Here is a 22,533-nt window from a genome sequence, read left to right as displayed (position 1 = left end):
ATAGAATGGGAGGTCCACTAGAAGGCTCCAAAACTATTTAAAGGGAAACTACTCAGTTACTATGCACAACAATTTTCCTGGTCTATGTCTGCAGTTAATTCACATTCAGCACCACTGAAGCCCATCGCTGACACTCAGGCCTGATCTGTACCAAAGAACTGAACCCTTTGTAATGAAACAGGTTGTATTGAACCAGTTTAATTACAAACAGCTTAGTGCATCTGTCAAGGTTCCTTCCCCACTCTAAACTCTAGGGTACAGATGTGGGGACCTGCATGAAAACCCCCTAAGCTTATTTTACCAGCTTAGGTTAAAACTTCCCCAAGGTACAAACTATTTTACCTTTTGCCCTTGGTACTTTATTTGCTGCCACCACCAAGCGTCTAACAGATATATAACCAGGAAAGAGCCCGCTTGGAAACGTCTTTCCCCCCAAAATCCTCCCCAAACCCTACACCCCCTTTCCTGGGGAAGGCTTGATAAAAATCTTCACCAATTTGCATAGGTGAACACAGACCCAAACTCTTGGATCTTAAGAACAATGAAAAAGCAATCAGGTTCTTAAAAGAAGAATTTTAATAGAAGAAAAAGTAAAAGAATAAGCTCTGTAAAATCAGGATGGTAAATACCTTACAGGGTAATCAGATTCAAAACATAGAGAATCCCTCTAGGCAAAACCTTAAGTTACAAAAAGACACAAAATCAGGAATATCCATTCCATTCAGCACAGCTATTTTATCAGCCATTTAAACAAAACAGAATCTAACGCATATCTAGCTAGATTATTTACTAAGTTCTAAGACTCCATTCCTTTTCCGTTCCCAGCAAAAGCATCACACAGACAGAGAGAGCCTTTGTTTCTCCCCCCTCCAGCTTTGAAAATATCTTGTCTCCTCATTGGTCATTTTGGTCAGGTGCCAGTGAGGTTATCCTAGCTTCTTAACCCTTTACAGGGGAAAGGGTTTTTCCTCTGGCCAGGAGGGATTTTAAAGGTGTTTACCCTTCCCTTTATATTTTTGACAGCATCTATGCCAGTCATGCTGAATTAGTCTGTTTTGTACCATGTCCAAACCAGTATTGTTCTAAACTGTTTCACTTGTAAAGCCAATCCCACAATTCCCAGATCAGCTCCCAGAAGCAATGCATTCTGGGAGACTTCATAATGTGCTGCGAGACAATGCTAGGGAAGACAAATTGAACTGTTTCAACTTGTAGCATCCCTATTGGCAGCAAAATGGTTCACATGAACCAGTGAAGCTTAAACTGAATGGCAGTCTGTTTTAACTGGTTACTAGACCATTTGGGCAATTTTTGTATGTTGACCCAAAATCTTCTACAAAAATTCTAGGGTCTTTCACCAGTTTAACTTCTCTAGTGTAGACAATGCTGGACTTGACTGTCAGTAAAGAGTAATTTTCTAAGGCATGTCTATGCTACATAAGGAACCATTCCTAATTGAGCCAGTGAGATGGAACCAGTTTAAGCACAAATAGTTCAGTGTGTGAACACTATCCCTGACAATATTTGTTCCAGACTGTTGCAGTTTTGCCATGCTTCTGTGCTGGTGCAGTTTTTTTTCTGGTTCAGTTGCAGTGATCTCTGGGTTGGTATTCCAGAGTTACCAGCACCACTCCTATGAGCTGGAGATCATGGGAGGTTTGAAAGGCAACCAGTGCAGAGTAGGACAGTAGTGGGGGAATTACCTGAGCCATTTCAGTCTGACTAATTTCAGTGCAATCCACGCTGGATAAACTAGGTATTTATCTATACTGAAAATAAGTCTAATCCAAAAGATATTTGGCACGCTCTTTGGATCGCTTTTGTGTGTGAGTATGTACACAAAGCTACAAGTCCTTAGACTGGCTAAACAATACATAATCTCTGGCAGATGGCATTGCCAGTGTTTTCAGAAATCAAATATTGAAGCATTTAAAATAAAGATAATTGTACAAAATTGTATGCAATTTTGCAATTTGAAAAAAAAACCTATTCAAATATTTTAATTAATATATATATACATTTTGCTAAATGTTTTGAATTAATGTTGTGGATTTTATTGTTCACACAGCTATATAAAATACTCCATACCATTTGGTTTGTATTGACTTCCTTGGATGAAGCCACAGTATCAACAGATTATATCTAAATATTATTTGTAGTTGCTTTTATTTAAAGAATTGCTTCCACCATAGTCCTTCTCTATATAAAACTATATGGGTATGTTACTTCATTAATACTACTCCAAGGGACAGTATTTGGCATTGTGGGGCATCTAGTAAAAAAAGTGATGGATCTATTCTCCATGCAAGTACTTCACTGCTATTAATATTAATGATAGTTATGCTAGATGAGAATTTGACCCCATTATTTCCATCATCTGAAGCCACACTTTTTTTCTGGGGAAGAAATGAACAGAAGTACTGACATGGGTGCAGTTAGGCATACACTTAAATGCTTTCAGGTCTGAGGCCTCAGTCTGTTTTATAGTCTATTTATGAGAGTGTATCTAAATGACCAATAATCTGTTTCCTTCTGCAGCCCCTGGAGAATGGTGTAACTTTGTTACACTACTCCAGGGTTTTGCTTTCTTTTTTAACCGTTATAACTGCTATTACAGGAAATTACAGGATTCCGTGGTTCTATTACATTGTAGGTCATATTGTATAACCTTCCTACACACTGTGACTGTAAATTTATCCATAGATAGATATAGATAGAGTGTGACTTTGTACATTTCTATCTATATTTCTATCTGTATCTATCTCTAGAGATAGAGACCCCTCCCTTCTTCCTTTCTGCTCCCCTCACTCTCCCATGGAGAAAACTATGAACTGGGGCTTCTTCCTCTTTGTTTTTGATCCTAGAATGAAATCAATGGCAAGGTATGATAAAGATGTGCCCTTTTAAGCAGGTATTTAACTTACCTTAGACAGAACGCTATTGATGTGTGTGCCTGGAAGAGGAGCTATAGAGCAGTATCTGGGGAGCTTGAGAAAGCTGGCATATCGTTTTCTGTTGTGCCCACTAGGTGGCATGTATAGGTTTCCGAATACCTTGAAGTTTGCGTGCTCTGGCACATTTGGTTCTTTGTCACACTTTAACTAACTGCACTGCGTTGAAGTGGAGTCAATTAACTGTCTTGTGACAATTACAACTTTCAAAGTTCATAACGTTAGAAAATGGGGAGGGTGAGAAGGGAATGGCTGGTTTCCCCTCCATAGCTGTTGCTAATGCTGGAAAATAGATTCTAAATTAATCTTAAAAAATACGAATACCAATTACCATAAGACCTGAGACTGTTTTGTTTCGGTGTTGGTACAATAAACTCTTGTAATCTGCAGGCATTAGCATAATCTTCAAAATATGCATTTAAGATCACCAGCGTCCTTTCTTGTGAGAACAAGATCCTTGTAGTATTGTCCTATCCTTTGGGGAGTCTGTCTTTAGGCTTTGAGGGGTTCATAATCGGGGTGGGGTTTTTGTTGTTGTTGTTGTTTTTTTTTTTGGTAGAAGTGCAATAATGCAATTTCTGTATTAAAGTGGGGTGAAGGAGCACTTAAGATTTTAATACTGAAAGTTACTACACACAGCTTGTTTATTAAAGAAGGGGGGATCATATAATTCACGCTGAAGTTTCCTTTTCTTCAAATTTAATGATCTAACTTGAATTTGAAATATTCTGGGGACTGGAACTGGTTTCGAATCATTTGATTCCCTTTGCCTGAAATCTATGGCTCCATTGTGTGGCTGCCTAGGGCTCTGGAAATGAACAACCCAAACCCCAGGTAAGGTTGCAGAAGTGTTCATTGCAGAGAAGGGTGTGTTCTGCAAATACAAACAGCACCCACAGATAGTTGCCAAGGGCACCTAGTACATCTTTGCATTACACCTTGAACCAGTCTGCTCCTATCACCTGGTTTTTATTGCACGTACCATAAATGATCATAAAATCTGCAAATCTTTCATGGATCCTGGCAATTAATACTTTAGTAAGGGACCTTTACAGAAAACAGCGTTTCTAATGTAGTACTTGAAAACAGCTCAAAGTGGTTTAGGGGCTGCATAATCTTACGGTTTATATTCTAAAAAGGTTTACAGCATTTGTACAAATAGCCCAGACTTAATTTTTTTTTTCTGGGTAAGAAAACACAGAAGGGCTTGTATCAGGCTCTCAAGTGCTCTGGAATCACCAAAACTGAACGCTCCCAAAGAACCTACTAGGTTAAACAAGGGTTTCTATTTATGGTTTCAACTAACTAAACAAAAATAATTGTCTCTTTGAACCGGTTTGGTCCTGATCATTTCCTGTATTGCACTTTTCAAACCAGCAGCAATCCGTGACCCTAGGTAGCTGCGGTTCCTGTCAGCCGTTTAGATGGCACTTGGGGCTCCTTCCACAGCTCTGTGTGTTAACAAATAGTAGAGGCTCCTGTGAAGAACTCAAGGTTTTGTAAGAGAATCGCCTACGCTGAGATAAACAGTGCCCAGCCCCGATGAATGATTTCCCAGGGATGGATCGGTAACAGGAAAAAACAGCCCAGGGAAGCGGGAGGATCAGTGCACCGACAGCAGCCATTCCCATTGTTTTTTTCCAACAGAGTGATTACCTTGGAAGTTTGTATCCCCTGAAATTGTTCGATTCATTTACAGCTTCACCTGGAGGTTAATGATCCTGGAGATAAAACACAAGAAGCGGCTAAGCACCCATGCAAAGGCTAGTCCTATAGGTGAGCAGGAGTCCTGCCCCCTTTCTGAGGAGCTCAGTAAGCTCCCCCGGTTGAGGTCACAAGCAAAATGCGAGCGCTTGTCCGGGCAGGAAAACAGCCAGTTCTCGCGGCAGACCTGCGAAAATAAACGATCGTTTTAAAAAGTGGATGGCAGCCGCCCTATTAAGGGGCGATGATGGAGTGAGTTGCTGGACAGGGGATGCCGGGGAGCTGCACATTCATTCTCGGCTCGCCTACAAGTGCCTCCACCCAGATCCCCCGGCAGCAGGGCGTTTGGGGGATTCGCTAGGAAAGGGTCTAACCCAGGGGGCTGTGCTGCGAACCTGGAAAACCCTCATCAGCGTGTGTAACACCGCAAAGGGCTACTGCGGCTTGGCTCCCGACGTTCAGTCCAACCTCCCAAGCCCTCCGTACCTGGCTGGGTGATGTAGTTAGAGATAGTGGGGAGGGGAGAGGGATCATGGATTACGCTTGAGGAGATGACAAGTCTATAGGGCCATATCTTGCCATCATCACTTTTACTCTCCTACTGCACTCACGATAGCCTCCACTCCCCACAAATTTCCCCACGATCGACATAAGTACAAGACGCAGGTGCCTGGCCTATGAGGCAAACCAAAAAGGCCGCACAGTGACGCGATCTGCTCCGGTTTCTTGGCACGGTGGCTCTTTTGCGATCACAATGATTTTATTTTGAAAGTGACACGTGAAAATAACTTAGTAAAGGTAGAATGGCCAGGGAGGCTACCATTAAGATTCCACCTCCCCCCTACAGCTTCTTAACGAAATGGCAACGAAAATAGGCAGCAGATCGTAAAACTACTCTGACAAGAAACTAAAGTAGAAATGAAAACCGTGAGTGACATTAAGTTGAAATCAAATGTGGCCTTGTGTGTCGAGAAATATTCACTGTGCACAAATATTCACAGCTTATCAAAGACATTCCATCTCATCTTCTACAAGACATTTAGTTTTGATACAAAGTAGCAGCCATTTCCATTGTTTTTTCCAACAGAGTGATTACCCTGGAAGTTTGTATCCCCTGAAATTGTTCGATTCATTTACAACTTCGTAACAATTATTAAGTCAATTTGCATCTCTATCTTGTGATAAAGATTTGCCTCTGGTGACCAAGTGGCTTCACTGTACAAATTCCGTGCTAATTTGGAGAGAAAACAAATCATGTCCGCTCCTTTTATTCATATACCATAAATGACCATTAATAACTGGCATCACACGACTGGTTTAGATTATCAGATGTGGTTTGCAGCTTTCAGTCAGTAGCAGATACTTTTCAAACTGGCCACTTGCTTCTGCAGATTACCACAAACTACATTTAAACCAGCAGCACTTGCATTTATTTCATTGTTAATATTACCCTGGCATGCAGAATCCCTAGCATTTTGTCTGCGGCAGGATAGGGACAGCATACACCAGCCTAAAATCTTCCAGAGTGAGTTTTACTGGCCTTTTAAAAATACCCTTTAAAATGACACTCGAGTTCTTGGGAGCTATTTACATCTTCCTTGCTGCATAACTGGATAATTATATCTGGTTATTAATGAAGTTTACTAAATGGTTAAATAGCCATATAACGTCCAATGCATTCAAAGTAAAAGTCGAATGCCTCTAATACTTTGATTCAGGATTTTCATGCAGAACGCTATTAATGAATTAGTATCACAACGAGAAAAAAGGCTTGGCACTATCCGAACGGTAAGAACATGGAGCAACCTTGCCGATTTCCTCACTGTGTAAACCAATAATCCTTGATCGCATTCAAATACTAGAGAAAGGGTGGAACAATGACCATATTTTCACGCTTTTACTTGAAACTGGTTGTTTTCTCTGTTGTGACAGTGCCAATAAAAAAATCACTGGTCCATTCATATTTATTGTGATGGGATACAGAAGTGCTAACAAAGACAAGCTAAAGGAAAGCCCCGAATCTTCCTTTCCTAGGAAGACCTTTTCCCCCAGGAACTCAATAAGAAGACCTCTTTCTTGCCTGGTAACAGCTTGCCATATCCTGTTTTCAGTCACACCCGTGCGACCCCACAATGAACGATGCTATAGAAAACCTTCGATATTTTGCATCAAGATGATTATGTGTATCTTCTTGATGTCAAAGCGGCCGTAACGGGTGTGACTGAAGGGAGAATTTGGTTCCATGATAGGCTAGCCGTTAATTATTATTTGAAATAAATCTGCAATTTCCCAGAACAACGTCTGTTGTTATTTAATGGCTACTTCCTTGTGCCACAGTCTCTCCGAGGTCCTCTGGGTAAGCAGCTGAAGTTCCATCTAACTAGTATCCTTGATAAAGAGAATTGAGATGTTTTAGTTATGATACTTTACTGTTGTCCAGGGTTCTTTAAGAAAAACAACTCAATTTGTTCTAAAAACGATGCATTCAAAAAGAGATTCAATGAAACGGGAAGTAAGCTGAGTAAACTTCTGATCCAAGAGAGAAAGATTCAGCCCTTTGATGTACAAGGACATTGTTACTGCAGAACAATCGGGGAGGGGAAACATTTAAGGAGATTAAATGACTGCACGGGGTTAGTAACATGTTTGACTTGTTCCGATTAATTCCGAGGATCACACTGTTATTTAGGAGTTTGTGCTTGCGTGTTTTTGTGTCTTATCTATAAAAATCACAGCGGTGGCTTGAAAGAGATCAGAGAGCATTGTAGGGAGAAACTTCACCTAGATGTCTTGGGTCCCAGTGCTAAACACTTGTGATAGTAGGAATGTTCCCCTCACACGCCAGGGTTGCTAGGCGGAATAAAAGTATTTATTTCAGTGCAAATAAACAGTCAAGGGAGAAAATATCTCGAAATGACTGATGAGTTATTTGTGTGTTGGGCTGGGGAAACAAACATCTTTCTCTTCACTGAAGTCGAGCACCTTTGTGTGTCAAACTTCCATTACCCATATAGGGATGATGAAAGTAGCAACTAGGATCCATCCCTTTTCTATATGCTAGGCAGGATGCCACTCAGCCTGCCCTGGGTCTCCAGTTTAGAGTGATCACGCTGCCATGATGGGGAGTGCTGCTCTGCCTTTGCCCTGCTAGCTCAGCAGGAAAAGCTGAAAGTACCTTCAGTACTGCTGTCTTGAATTTGTAAAGGGGATCTTATTGACTAGGTGTTGGCGGGGGCAGTGGGATAGTCCCCAGCCAGGAGGGCGGGAAAAGTGCACGCGTGCCAGGTTCGAGGCTGGCCTTTAAATCCAATCGCTTTCTAGCCCCACTGCATGGCTATGTGCCCTGTTGCCAGTGGGGCGAATGGCTCAGTTGGGGGGGGGGGGTGTGCCCTCTCAGAACAATGGCGCCACTGACTCCCCACCAAGCCTGCCGGGCTACCCCTCGGTGCGGCGGGGCAAGCAGGCGCTTGGCAGGTGCACGCCCGCCACGTGAGCCAGGGAACGGGCCCAGCATGGGGTTTTCGTGCAGCGCTTCTCGCCTCGGCCTCCCGGCCAGGAGCACCCCCTGGGGCCGAGAAAGCCGCTTCCCCCGAGGCGCTGGGGCTGCCCCCGCCCGCGGAAAGGGCCCGGGCCGTGGGAGCAGCCGAGCCAGCAGGAGCCGCTTTCAGTTTTCCTTGAGGCGGCTGGTTACTGTTTAACATCCCCACCCACGTTTCAGTTTGTTTAGTAAATCGATCTGATGCTCGGGCTCAGCCTGGTGCCCTGTCGCCATTGAGCAAAGTTAATATCCCCCGCTCGAGCATATGGTAAAGGCTTTGCCAGCGAAACCAACCCAGCTCCCGCGGCCCGAGCAGGACGAGGGGCCCCCTGGGGGTTGGCGGGAGCCGTTCCCGGGGGATGCCGCCGCCGCCCTGACTTGCCGAGCTGCGACGCGAGAGGCAACGGAGCCGCCGCTGTGGCCAGCAGCAGGTAAGTTTCACTTGTGAGCCGGGAGTAACTGAGCGCCCCTCCCCCGCCACGCCGCTGCCCTTGCTTAGCACAGGGGCAGTCGGCTTCCCGGCCCAGCGCCCCAGGAGCCGCCGCCGCCGCCGCCGGCTTGGCTCGGGCTTCTTGGAAGCGGCGCCAAGTGCAAACGCAAAAAGTGGCTCTGGCTGCGCGAGGGAGAACAATGGTTTCCTGGGGGGGCGGGTCACGCGCCTCTGGGCGAGCTGCAGAAATCCATTTTGGGAGGGTGCCGCTGCAGGTTGCGGGGGGCTGGGCCGGGCCGCAGGCGGCCCACGAGGCGTTTAACGTGGAGGGCAGGGAGAAAGCAGGGCACTGGCATATCGAGAGAACGGCCAACGCATTCCCACGACTCTAAACTATACTTGCTCTGGTAACAAGAGAGGGGAAGCTTTGCACAGGAAATGTGTTACCTTGTTGAGTTCCGGGCCTGAACCTCGTGACCACACGTGAAGTGGGCTGGTTTGTTATTGTAGGGTTGGTGATCACAATGACACTTGGGAATTATGGAGGGCCTTATCAGGGCATGCTAAAGCGCACCGATTCTTTTTCAAAGGTAAAAACATTGTCGCATAGGCGGGGGGAAGAGCAAAGAATGATCTAGATTTCACACACAGATACCAGGTCAAGTTTTGGGGCCTACCGGTGCTTGCAACCTAAATAACAGAAGAACAATTAATGGTGCAGTCTATGATACTGGCTTCCATTCCTGGTAGTTGGCATGAGAAATAGGTTCACATATTTTATTCAACATCTACTGTGCAGCAAAAATAACATAATTCTTCAAGTTAGTTTTCACATTTGCTATGGTCAATAATACCCCATCTCCATGCTAATGTGGGAAATTTCGTTATATAGCTATCAAACACTGTCTTTTTTTGTACTGTTGAGTGCATAATATGTATTTTAGAGTTATTGTCATTTCCATCTGTATTATGAAGCTAATAAAGTATTTTAAAGTGTCATCCATATTATTAATTGAGTTTCTGAAAACTCATTGTGTGAGCCAGATTGATTGTATTAAACAGTTTTCCAGGTTCCTGAATCTCTTGATTTTAGGATTCACTTAAGAGTCATTGGAGAAAAATATAAAGCACTAAATAATTCCCATGTCCCTTAAAAGTACTATTTTGGAGCTTTTGCAACATGCCCAAGAGAAATCTGAAACATTCAATTATATCCAGGTGTTGATAGAATATCATGAACAAGATATTGTTGATTTTTCCTTTTTTATTGTGAGAGAAATGATAGAAAACCTTTAAAATGGTCTTTTGTAACAGTCTACACTTCCCATCATTTCTCTGTCTCTGAAGGTTTGACAGGAAAAAAGCATTTAAAAGGGCTATTCGTTGTCTGGTACTCAGTTCCCTGTCCCTCTCCTCCTCTCTCACTGATGCATACCAGCGGCTCACCTCATACACATAAAAAATATTAAGGTGTTGGACAAGATTGTAATGCAGTTATCTTGTTCAGAATGTTATCCTTCATTTTAGCAACTCACACGTATGGAGCATATAGTTTCCTCCATTGGCTCCTAGCACAAAGCATAACTTTACCTAAAACTTATTCTTTATAAGAAAGGGGAGATTCTGGGCCAAATTCCGCTCAGTTACACTAGTGTAAATCCAGAGTAACTAATAGACCTAATTCACTGTTTTGCTACAGCTCTTTTGTGCCACAAAGCCATCTTCCTAACTATACTTTTCAGCATAGGAGGAATCTCCAGGAAATGGGAGCCAGCATAGTAGCTCTATGCCACCCTCAAAAGGTAACCCCCAGTATAGAAGGCATGGCTGGAGAAAAGGAAGCATGATTGGGGGGTGTGTGTGTGTGTGTGACCTGGCAATCCCGAATTACCTGATCAGTCCCTTATGGATGTGCACACTCAGACATAAATTATTATCAGCCCTGAGGCTGCTCTAATCTCTACTGGGGGTTGATCTGGATCCTGACCCGGGTGAGGGTGTCTAAAGGTGATGTAAAGACATCTTTGCCCCTGTGCTTCTTCAGGTCCTATGCCTAAGAAAGGGGGTGGCATATCCTACTTGATTTCAGTTGAGTCGCTGTGCACTTGCACCAATGTAAATGAGAATTTGAATGTCAATTTGCTTGAAGTGACTTATTCGGAATTTTGGTGAATATATTTGTTTAGCTACAAAACCAGTATCTACTTTAATCTTCTACTGACTTGCTGTATAAGAGCCTGATCCTGTAATGGTTTGAGTATACTCAGCTCCCATTGCGTCTCTCAGCAGAGACTCAGATTTTTCAATGTTGGACCTGAAAAAGAGGACCAATACATATTTTTGATGTTACATATTTATATATCCAGTATTATATGTCCTTCTACATTGTTTTTTTTTTGTAGATATGGAGAAAACCAAAAATATTTCTTAAGCTTTTATTAATTCTTTTATAACATGTGAGATCACCAGTAAAATCAAACTTTTCTTTAAGGCATCCAAAATTAGTAACACAGTAACTGGCATTTTTATTAATAACACCTGCTGCAAAAAAGGTGGTTCCATCTGGGGAATTTCTGAGTAGTCAGTAAAACATTGTGATTTCTGCTTATATGAAAAAAATCTGTTATATCAAGAATAAGAATAAGTATGATATGCAGATAGTTGAGTTAAGACTCAATCACTGGTATGATGCTATCATAGAATCATAGAATATCAGGGTTGGAAGGGACCTCAGGAGGTCATCTAGTCCAACCCCCTGTTCAAAAGCAGGACCCATCCCCAATTAAATTCATTCTGAGCCAAATAGATTTTGGTTTGGACCTCTTTAAAGTAAAATGGACAAGCTGAACTCCATTTGTTAATTTCTGCACCTGTGCTCTAGATGGTATATTCCATACCCTTTTCCCCCTCTTTCACTCCCTCTTCCCATAATACCATACAGTAATATAGCCTGTGGATTGGCTATTTGATAGCTTACTGGTTAGGCTATTTAGGGATCACACATTCTTAATTTTCAATAGTAGTAAGGGCCCTTTGCTAGCTAGTTTTACAGCTTATAAGGTTTTAAAGATCCTTTGATTAATTTCTTTTCACCTGTTATTTAATTGAGCAACTCAGCTGTATGGAAGGCCATCTTTTGCTTCCTAAGTAAGTTTAAAAGCAGGTAAAGAGATCCTGTTTACAGTGACGTTAAGGAGGAAAATGTAGGCAGAGTTGTATCTTACACAGCACTGCTTCTTGTTGCTGTCTGATACATAATGTTTGATGGCTACATTGTTCCACTGTTTATATAGACTTTATTAGAAGGTAAAGGTTGATATTATTTTGTGATAAATTGTCACTTCTTATCATAGATGGTGATTTTTTATATCTGTTATAAGAAAGCATTCCATAAGCAAATTGTATTTGTAACATACTATATGTTACACTTAACAACGGTATACACATTACACAGAACTTGTTTGGTGTGCGCATCATTCTGAATCATGCCTACATGTTTTACTATTTTAAAGTATCCTGTGTCATGTAAAGTTTTGGGATTATTTGCATTACGACCAGAGAGTGTGCTTAATGAGCAGCATTTTTGACACATGAGAGATGTTTTAATGCTTCCTTCAACCGCTTTGTTTCAATCAATTATTTTTCATTTCAAAATTTCAATTAAAAAAGCAACAACAAAAAATTGGGTTGGATAGCGTATATAATGTCACAGCTGAAATCTATCAAACTGAAAGGCCCAGGCTACGTTTTCAAACCTTTTTCAATTGTCAATTTAAGTAAATTGAAAATGAAAGGTCTTGGTTTCAGGATTGGGCCATTGAAACACAAGCATGCTGCTTTCATTTTGTAGAAGGGCAATCTCCCGCCACATAGGTATTTTTAAAAGGTTCATTCATAATTCTCCCTTCACTGTTCTATTGGAAATGACAGAATTCATTATTTTGAGGTCCTGAACTATTTTTCTGCAACTCGGGTGATGAATTGTATGAAATTTAGTTCACAATATGACATGGCATCCCACAAGATTTTAAAATTCTCAGGTCTAGAGCCTTCCCTCTGTGGCACACCATTGGGAAGATCTAGAGAGCCTTAGTCCAGATCCTCTGCCCCATATCTCCCATGAAGTAACAGGGAAGGATCTCTATCTAGTATTGACAGCAATTCTAAAAAGGGGGCTGGCACTCATATTTGGTAATTTACCAGAGCTTTCCAGACTGCTGTTGCCTGTGTTAGCTGTCTGGAAAGCTCTGGTAAATTACCAAATATGAGTGCCAGGGGTGCTTTCTGAATATTCAACCATATATTCCCTACTACATGGTTGCCCTGGCCAACAGGATCCCAGCAGCAGAGGACACCTGCAAATAACTTTGCTCCTACTATCTATTCCTGCTGGGGCAAAATTTGGCTCCAAACTCTGGGCTAGATTTGAACTGGTAGCCTAGAGGAAAGCCTCCATAATTCCTTACAATCACATAAATCATTTACTATCCCATTTCAGTATTGGCCATCATACTGAGTGGTTTCCTAAAATCTCTTAATGGAAATGGTCTTCCTTTTTGGAGGCTTTGGTCAGACAGACATACAATGATTCTGTTAGATTGATTTGAGATCTTTTGGGTTGGCTACCAGTTCAGTAATTTTTTACAATGTTTGTTCAGTTGCTCTTCAGTCTGCACTTTTGAGAATGTCACCAGGAAAACTGAATTAATAATCTTTTTACTTTTGAACTATGCAAATACAATGGTTGTTTTTAATTGTTGACCAGACATTGCTGATAGCTGGTGCCTATGTAATATGTATGTATATATGTTTTCTCTGTCACTATTTAGGATATCAGTTACTGGTTTCTGTTTTGGATGTTTAGATCCCAAAATGCATTGCACTCTTTCATAAAGAACTATATTTTTAAGAAGCATTCACTATCTTCCGAGTGTCTTGTCACAGTTCACTTTTAACATTTTTCTTACTCTTCTGTTGTTGCTTTTGACTTTCATATATTTTTCTATTATTCTTGCTCCTTGCTTTGAGCTTCAGTGAGTTTCTATATTAATATTAAACATATAACTGTAACATGTGGTTTAGGTGAACTTGGAGACACATTTTTTGAGTCTCAAACAGATTTGAACTGCCAGAACTTGTTCTAACATAAATTCAAACCACAGCACTAGAATATCATAACAGGAATAATTTTGGCCATGACAATGCTGTTGACAAAAGAAATAATAAGAACAAAGACAAGAGATACAATCAGCTTCAGCATCAGATTCTGCTTATTGTTTTAGAATCCTGTAGATAAATAAATAACCCCATCACAAAGGTGTACTATAAGACTTAAATCAATACAAGGAATGACTAGTCATTATATCAAAAGGAAAAGGAATATACATAAAAATGGAACAGAAGGTCCTGTATTAGAATTTGCATAGAAGATGATACAGATGAGAGATGACTGGAAAAACAGGGGGGTGAGGGTTAAGGATGGGGTAAAGGATTTATTGATGTGAAAACGTGGAATGCCATTTGTTTACTCTACCTAGCTTCTGGACTAAAAATGATACTTTGGAGTGAACTTTTTTTATTTTTATTTTTAGTGTGGTAGAATTAGGCCCTACTCTTAAATTATTCAGAACATATTTAAAACAAACTGACTTGATATTCTGCTATCTTTTATCAATTTATTAATATTATTTAACATTGAATATAGCAACATAGATTATAAAACCACTGAGGAATAATCCAATCTAGATTAGAAACAGGAGTTGAGGGCACTCAGCACTTCACAGGATCAGACCTTATTGAGAGGATGAGCACCCCAGAGAACTACAGGGGTTTTTTTTGTTTTGTTTTTTGTTTGTTGTTGCTGGTTTCTTTGGTAAATGCTAGTATTTGTGGGGAAATGGCAAACTGGCAGCCTTGGAGAATGAGAACCTCTGTTTGTAAGGTAATACCAGCATAGGCATGAACAGTGCAAGTTCTTCATACTGCTCCAAACTATGCCTCAGTCCTCAGCTGGAAGGGCCAAGAAGGTAATTCAATCTTCATGCTGTCAGTCCTTCTTCACCCTGCTGTATCTGCCAACAAAGGAAAATGTAACAGTGCATTTTATGATTTGGACACTTGTCCACGAGAAACTTGACTGAGATCAGCAACTCAATTTAAATTTTGAACAATATGTTGGCTAATGGCAAAATTTGAGAACAAGCAATTCTACTCTAGTAATGTCTTTTTCAATAGGAAGGCAATAAAGGCCCCTTTAAAAAATTGAAGAAACATGGGAAACTTTAAATCAGTAAATTTATAGCCCAAGGACAAGGAGGTACTAAGTGGGTTACTAAAAGCAGGAAGCAGCTGAAAAAGGAATTCAAATTTTAACAAAAATTTCACCATGAGTTTTGTACGTATAAAATTTAATAAGAGTTTTTATCTCCTTTTACTCTAATAGGTCAAGTAATTTATTTCCTGAGATGTATTTGAAGTTGAAAAAAAATAAGCTCGAAAATGAAATACGCTGCCAGTACCCTGGCAAAGATCACTCTAAGTATGTATGGTATCACACAGAGTCAAATGAATGTTTTAAAATTAAGTTATATAATGTAGCAAAATCCTTGGCAGGAAGAAAATGAGCACAGCTCAGACTGGTTCGGAGAATAATAACAGCCTACTGCAGCAAATAGTTTAACCCTTGGCACTCTACACCTTTAGTTGCTTCACATTTTAGGCTAGACCCATTATTTCCCACCAAGGTAGTGGCTGATCAGGGTGCATCATATAACAGCTGTCGCCAAGTATGTGCTGAATTGTTAAAACCCTCATGACATTAAGGTGATTCAGCAATCCGTCAAGACCATGTAGGTAAATGGACATGCAAAGGCTGTTGACCATTTGGTACTAACAGGCTGGAGAAGGCCTGGAAGAGTGGCTCTGCTCTGAAGAGTGACTATAAAAATAGCATTTTCTTATTCAATAGCTGTGATCTCTGTGGGTAATCAAAGTAGTAGTTTTTATATTTTATCATCAGTCTATGGGAAAAGTCTTCTCCCACTCAGGTCAATGTGGTTGAGGGGAAAAGCCCTAATCATCTCTATGTCCGACCAAACAGTCCAATAACAAAATTCCCCGAAGGAGGGTTATGTTGTACACTTCCATATACAGACTATATCTGTAGGATTAAGCCTTGTCCCATAACTACAGTTCATTTAACTGTGGATGAGCAAAGTAGCCCTATTATCATCACCTAGCTGAAGAACCTGACTTACCCTGTAGTCCTTCAGTGAGAGAGAGGGCATTTTCTCTGGCATTGGGGAAGCTGTCTTACTTGATAATGACTTACTTTCCACAGTAACTATTCAGTTTTCAATTATGATTTCCTCCCCATTGAATGAGGATAATGGTGTCTTTAAGGGACTAAATTCTCTTGCTTCACAACTTACCTATGGTCTGATCCTATTGCCATTGAAGTCCAAACTCTAAGTGACTTCAGTGGGAACAGGATTGGCCCCTAAGATGGACACATGCCCAGTGCAAGTCTTTTGTAGTCGCAGTGACTATAAAGGGACTGTAGTTTGCAGAGAACAAGCATTGTCAGAGAAACTGGCTGTATATGCAGGCTCATCCTTCAGTTTTGTGAGGGAATGAGGAATTTTAAGAGACAATCTAGGCTAATGGGCCATATGAAGAAAGAAGTTACATGTATGTAGATTTTGAGAAGACCAAAGGACCTATGTGTATGTGAAAACACTAAAGGGACCATCAGTGCCTGCCAGTGAGAATGCATTTTCACGATGAAAATATGTGAGTATTTTTTGGCACTAGTGTTGGTGCACTGGTGTAGACTAGCCACAGGCATTTTTACCAGCATGTTACTGTTCCTGCACATAGGTTACAATTACATAGTTTATAGCAGTAATGTAATTCCACTGGTGCTGAAAAACAATGACAAATTTTCCTAGTGTAGATAATGTCTGAGAGACAGTGTTTGTCTGAATCCTGCATTATCCATAGCTGGGGGTAAAATTGGTGGGTAATATGAGATTGCTAGTTGCCTGTCTTCTCACACTGGTACAAAACATTTAATTCTGATATTGGTATCTGACATAGATCCCTGTTGAAAATCAATAACCTGCTTACAGCAGGAACCTTACATCTTGACCTAAACCCATTTAGAACCATTTTATATGCCACATTAGTCATGTAATTTAAGGGAGGGAACCCTCTCAACAATCTACTGTTAGTGTATTCAGTTTATTTATTTTTGTTTTCCAGCCATAAGAGATGTTGATAACACTACTTGCACCTGGTAGTCTAAAAACATTTGCGTTTACATATTAAATACAGCAAAGGTTCTCAAATTGAGGTCCATGGAGCTCATGGTGGTGGTCTGCAGTGTGCTGGTGGGTAACGTACTGCCTCCTCTTCCTTAGCAGCAAGAACTAAGTTGTATTAGCAGAAGGTAAAAATAATTATTTTATTTTCCATGTAAGCAGCTACTATAGTTGTCAAAGGGATGTTACACAATTGTACATGAGAAGGTAGGTGGTCTGTATGTGTGAATAAACTATAAAGGGTGGGAAAGTCATTCACCAGACAATCTCTTTATTAAAACATAGTTCACACTATGAAAAATTTAGAACCCCCAAAGTTTACCAATTGACATGATAAAGTGCCATTGATTTTTGTTAGGTTTCAGAGTATCAGCCGTGTTAGTCTGTATTCGCAAAAAGAAAAGGAGTACTTGTGGCACCTTAGAGACTAACCAATTTATTAGAGCATGAGCTTTCGTGAGCTACAGATGCATCTGATGAAGTGAGCTGTAGCTCACGAAAGCTTATGCTCTAATAAATTGGTTAGTCTCTAAGGTGCCACAAGTACTCCTATTGATTTTTGTGCAAAACTTCCAGTCAGTTCATTGCAAGTTCTATGCGCACAGCAATGGTAGGATAAAGTGTCTACTTTTATTCATACTTTCAATTTGTAGTGGTGGAAAATCTTTGAAATTCCTTGCCGTAACCCTGGGGAACTACACTAAATAAAATAAATGGGAAAGGTTTGATTTTGACTTTCAAGAAAGCTGAAGATAGGCATTATCTGAGTTAGAAAAGTCTTGAGTGTCACATGTAATAAGTGTGTTAAGAAATAAGGTTTAGTATGCTTAAGGTCCCCTGTTTTCGGTTTTTATTTTATTTATTTCCCCCCAGAATTTATCGGTGTTTATGACTACAACAACAAAAACAGGTGAATATCGGTGGAAAAAAAATTAAATAATTTTCTGGGTAAATATTGGCGTTTATTTTGCTGGACAGAGAGACAGGAGGAAAAGTATTCAGTAGTTTAATGCTTTGATGAATGGTATTCAGTGCTGCAGAACTAAAACAGAACTCAAAATGCAGTGCCACCTCTGAGTTTAATAAAACAATATATCTGTAATCCCCAAATAAAACTTTTCATTTGAATAAACAGTTTACTGTTGTAGACTTTTAGAACTATTACCCTGTAAACATTTATATTTAGTAATTGGGCCGTGCCATTTGCAGAGCATACACTCAACAACTTCATCCTCTCTCCTGTATTTGTTTTTTAAAAACTTCCGAATACTTCCTTGTGTTCTGAAATCTATTCTGATACTAATTTTCTTTTTGTTTCCATTTTTGTGTGTCAGATTTTTAAAAACTGTAGTTATCTGTTAGCAGCTTGAAATGTGTATGTGGTGGGTGTGAGATTCATCAGTATGTTCAGAGCTTGCATGCATCCTGTTTGTTTATTCTGTGTATCTTCTAGACCAGTGGTTCCCAAACTTGTTCCGCCGCTTGTGCAGGGAAAGCCCCTGGCAGGCTGGGCTGGTTTGTTTACCTGCCGCGTCCGCAGGTTCGGCCGATTGCGGGTCCCAGTGGACACGGTTCGCTGCTCCAGGCCAATAGGAGCTGCTGGAAGCGGCGGCCAGTACGTCCCTAGGCCCGCGCTGCTTCCAGCACCTCCCATTAGCCTGGAGCAGCGAACCACGGACACTGGGAGCCGCGATCGGCCGAACCTGCGGATGCGGCAGGTAAACAAACCAGCCCGGTCCGCCAGGGGCTTTCCCTGCACAAGCGGCGGAACAAGTTTGGGAACCACTGATCTAGACTAATACATAGCCTTACTTCAACAAGCAGATTTGCATATATACACGGGCTAATGTATTATTGTGATACATTTATCTCATGCAATGTATTGTATTTTCCTAATAAAACAAGTTATTTTTTATATATTTGAATGATAGAAAAGTAGGATGAAAATTGGAAGAAAAACAAATAATACTTTTTCTTAAAACCCAGAATTTAAACAGAAAACAAAGGGGCTTAAGTATGTTTTATAAATATGGTGATGTCTATTTTTCCAGTGTCTTGAGATTTGCAGAAATACCCAACCATATACATGAATATCTAGTTATGCTTGTAAGAAAAAAGATACAGTATTATTTTTAGTAAATGTTTGATTATTACCACAAACTTACTTAAAACTGATACATTTTTAAATTATATGCATGTCTATGCTTTACTAGAGTCAGTCAGTAAAATGCCTTGTTTTATCTTTAGGAATTTCATTTAATTCATTAAAACCCTATTTGTGTTTACTCAATTGATTTTTATTTTTAAGAATGAGTCTCTACTAAAATGACAATGGAGACAATAAAAATCTCATATTTTGGGACTTCTTAAATCGGAGTTTAAAATAAGTAAATTGGTTGAGCTAGTTGGATAATCTGGTACTTGGTAACATACCTCTCAAATTTACCTCATCTTATCATTTATTTTAATCCCAAAATGATCTATGTTCTACATAAATGAGATATCCCATGACTTTCATTGTTGACAATTATTTACATTGAGAATAAAGAATCATAAAGCTGAGATAACAGAATTATTGAAGGAACATATCCTACAGCATTTTAAATTTCCTGCCTGTTTTTGTGTTTCCTTATTTTGTCACACATTGCATCCCACATTTGGCCCTAGTACACTTGAGTGTACCAAGCAGTGTTGAGCTTTCCACAGTTCACATGCACTTCCCAAATCTACAGGGTTATAATTAAAAAAATCCCCTTAATTAATGTGATGTTAACTCTTGATTTTTCTACAAATATTTTTCCATTGACTGACATAGCTACAGTCATACCTGAATAGTCTTGTCATAGTTGACTCAAGCTGTATGTGTGTGACAGTCACTTTAGAAATTGATATTAAGAAATAGGTAAGAGGTACAAAGAAAAGGAGTACTTGTGGCACCTTAGAGACTAACCAATTTATTTGAGCATGAGCTTTCGTGAGCTACAGCTCACTTCATCAGATGTTTACCGTGGAAACTGCAGCAGACTTTATATACACACAGAAATCATGAAACAATACCTCCTCCCACCCCACTGTCCTGCTGGTAATAGCTTATCTAAAGTGATCAACAGGTGGGCCATTTCCAGCTTTAGATCACTTTAGATCACTTTAGATCAGGCCCACCTGTTGATCACTTTAGATAAGCTATTACCAGCAGGACAGTGGGGTGGGAGGAGGTATTGTTTCATGATTTCTGTGTGTATATAAAGTCTGCTGCAGTTTCCACGGTAAACATCTGATGAAGTGAGCTGTAGCTCACGAAAGCTCATGCTCAAATAAATTGGTTAGTCTCTAAGGTGCCACAAGTACTCCTTTTCTTTTTGCGAATACAGACTAACACGGCTGTTCCTCTGAAACCTGTCATCGTAAGAGGTACAGTTACTTATAGGATATTTTTTGTGTGGCATAAGCTGGTCATAGATACCTGACTGTTTTGGAGCAGTCAGCCAGCCTTTGCAGGAAAGATGGAGAAAGTAGCAACTTGTTTATGTGTTAGCAGCAGCATGCGAAACTGCAGGATGCCATGTTGTTCCTATTCTGGCTAGACTAGAACTGCTGCTAAGTGCTCCCTTTAGAAAAGGAAAGGAAGGGATCCAGGAGGAATGCTGGAGGAGAATTCTTTCCATGTTTTGTCTCCTAGTTCCAGTCACAACCTCATTCCCTACCCTTTGAATGCAAGGTCTGTTCAAGGCTACTGCCAACATTTGTTGTACCCTGTCCATAACTGGTGGGTCTGTGGCACCAACAGTACAGAAGTGAGCTGGCTAAGCAGAAGTGCATGCATTGTATCTTTTCCAAGGGTGTAGCAGGGGCCACAATGTGTCTGGGATAGTGAGAGGGGATCCAAGGAGACCAGTGGTAGACAAGTATAGGAAACAGAGAGGAATTAGAGAGAAATCAGATCAGAGTCTGGAGCGAGCCTACTGAGAGTTTTAAAAGTCAGGAAGACCCTTTTAACCTGGATCTTGAAATGAATGGGGAGCAAGTGGAGTCATTTCAGGATGGCAGTGATGTGGTTGTGATTCTTTGTTCATGTAAGAGGGTGACTAACAGCAGTCTGTTCATGCTGAAGTTGGGAAGCTTGCATTTGGAGGCCACAGAATTACAATAGTCAGGGTGAATGGAGACGAAGGCAGAGATGTAGTCAAGGCAATTGGTGTTCAAGTGCAGTGTTCCAGGAATGGAGAAGGCAGATTTGCAACCAGAGGGATTTGGGAAGAGAAGAAAAGGTCAAACATGACACTAACATTACTGAGAGTGGAAGCAAATCAAAAAGAAGAGAAGAGAAATAAAGGAGATGAAACTGTTTTGGGACACAAACCTGATACACTTTGTCACAGGAAGCTGAAAGGAAGCCATACATTTATTTGAACTGGACAGGAAGAGGGTGAAGAGAGAAAGAGAGAAGTCCTAAAGGGTGTTAAATATTTGTACAGTTGACAGAGCAAAAGCAATGGTTAAAATTATAGGGAGAGCATTGATGGCTGCAGTTGAAATGCCCAAGAGAAGTTAGTAAGATAATGATCAGAAGAAACAAGGTACATAGGCAAAGGCAGATTACTGATTTGTGGGGCCCTGGGCAAGAGCAAGTGGGGGTCCCTCCCCACTGCTTCTGCCTGAAGTCCCCCCAACACTCCTGCCAGAGAGCTGGGTTGGGGCGCGGGGGCTTCCCCCACCCACCCAGCAGTCCTGCTGGGGAGTGGGTTTGGGGTGCGGGGACTTCCCCCCACTCCCCAACTGGAGTGGCAGGTGGAGGGGGCAGGCATTTATTTTTTGGTACTATCTGTATGTAAGGCATTTCTTACTTGCTTACCAACACAGGACCACTATTCCAGTTCTGTTTATTTTTTAAAATAAAGTCCAGTTCAACCAGTTTTGTGATATGAAATCGTTAACCTGATTTTTAAACATTGTTTCAAATGAAGGGTACCAATAATTTTGTATATCTCAGAACTGTATATCTCATTTTGTACATTAGAGATAATTCAGTTGATTTAATTTTAAAAAATAATAAAAAATCAGATGGGGTCACTCACCATTCTGTTAATGAGATATTTGTGCCTGTCTTATAGACACAAGTCTTTCAATCTTGGGATGAATGTTTCAGAAGGATACTTGGAGCGTCTTTCCAATGCTCAACCATTTGCGGTATTTTGTTTTTGTTGCAGTCATCACTGAAAATCCAATTTCAGAGAGATATGTGGAGCGGAACAGGAGCAAAGTTTTGACAGTGAGTTCACTGAGTTGCGGGTATTCACTTCTGACTTTGAGCCAGAAAATAGATAGTCACTTTGTGAAACTGTAACTTCAGACCCTCATCCCTTGACAGTTCCAGTAACTTGTCCTCCAATGATGGTGACAGAGAGGTCTCAGTTTCTAGAGAGGAGAATGGATCACAAGCCCATTGCTTTCCTTTCCATGGATCAGAGTCTGATGGGAAATAGTCCTTGAACTTTTGAAGCATTGATTTTAGATGGGATGCAATTATTTCATGTAGGAGAGGCAGATCCACATCTTTACTGTCATCAATAGCCAGAAATGCAAAAGATG

General features: G+C 40.7%; 1 protein-coding gene across 2 annotated transcripts in view; it reads left to right on the top strand.

Moving 5' to 3' along the window:
- The first annotated feature begins 8,400 nt into the window (after positions 1 to 8,400).
- The window catches only part of HNF4G (hepatocyte nuclear factor 4 gamma), an 87,243-nt gene continuing 73,110 nt past the window's right edge, over positions 8,401 to 22,533 (top strand). The window contains exon 1 of one of the 2 annotated variants that reach the window (XM_073330768.2): positions 8,401 to 8,624. In XM_073330768.2, the coding sequence (XP_073186869.1) occupies positions 8,459 to 8,624 (166 nt within the window). In that variant the 5' untranslated portion in view covers positions 8,401 to 8,458. Of the gene's footprint in view, positions 8,625 to 22,200; positions 22,214 to 22,533 lie in introns of those variants that run through there. The other variant, XM_078851500.1, reaches the window with a different exon arrangement.

This window comes from Lepidochelys kempii, chromosome 2 (genome assembly GCF_965140285.1).
Source record: "Lepidochelys kempii isolate rLepKem1 chromosome 2, rLepKem1.hap1, whole genome shotgun sequence".
Lineage (NCBI taxonomy): Eukaryota > Metazoa > Chordata > Testudines > Cheloniidae > Lepidochelys > Lepidochelys kempii.
Note: the sequence above shows the minus strand (reverse complement) of the source record. Positions and strands in the feature narration are given on the sequence as shown.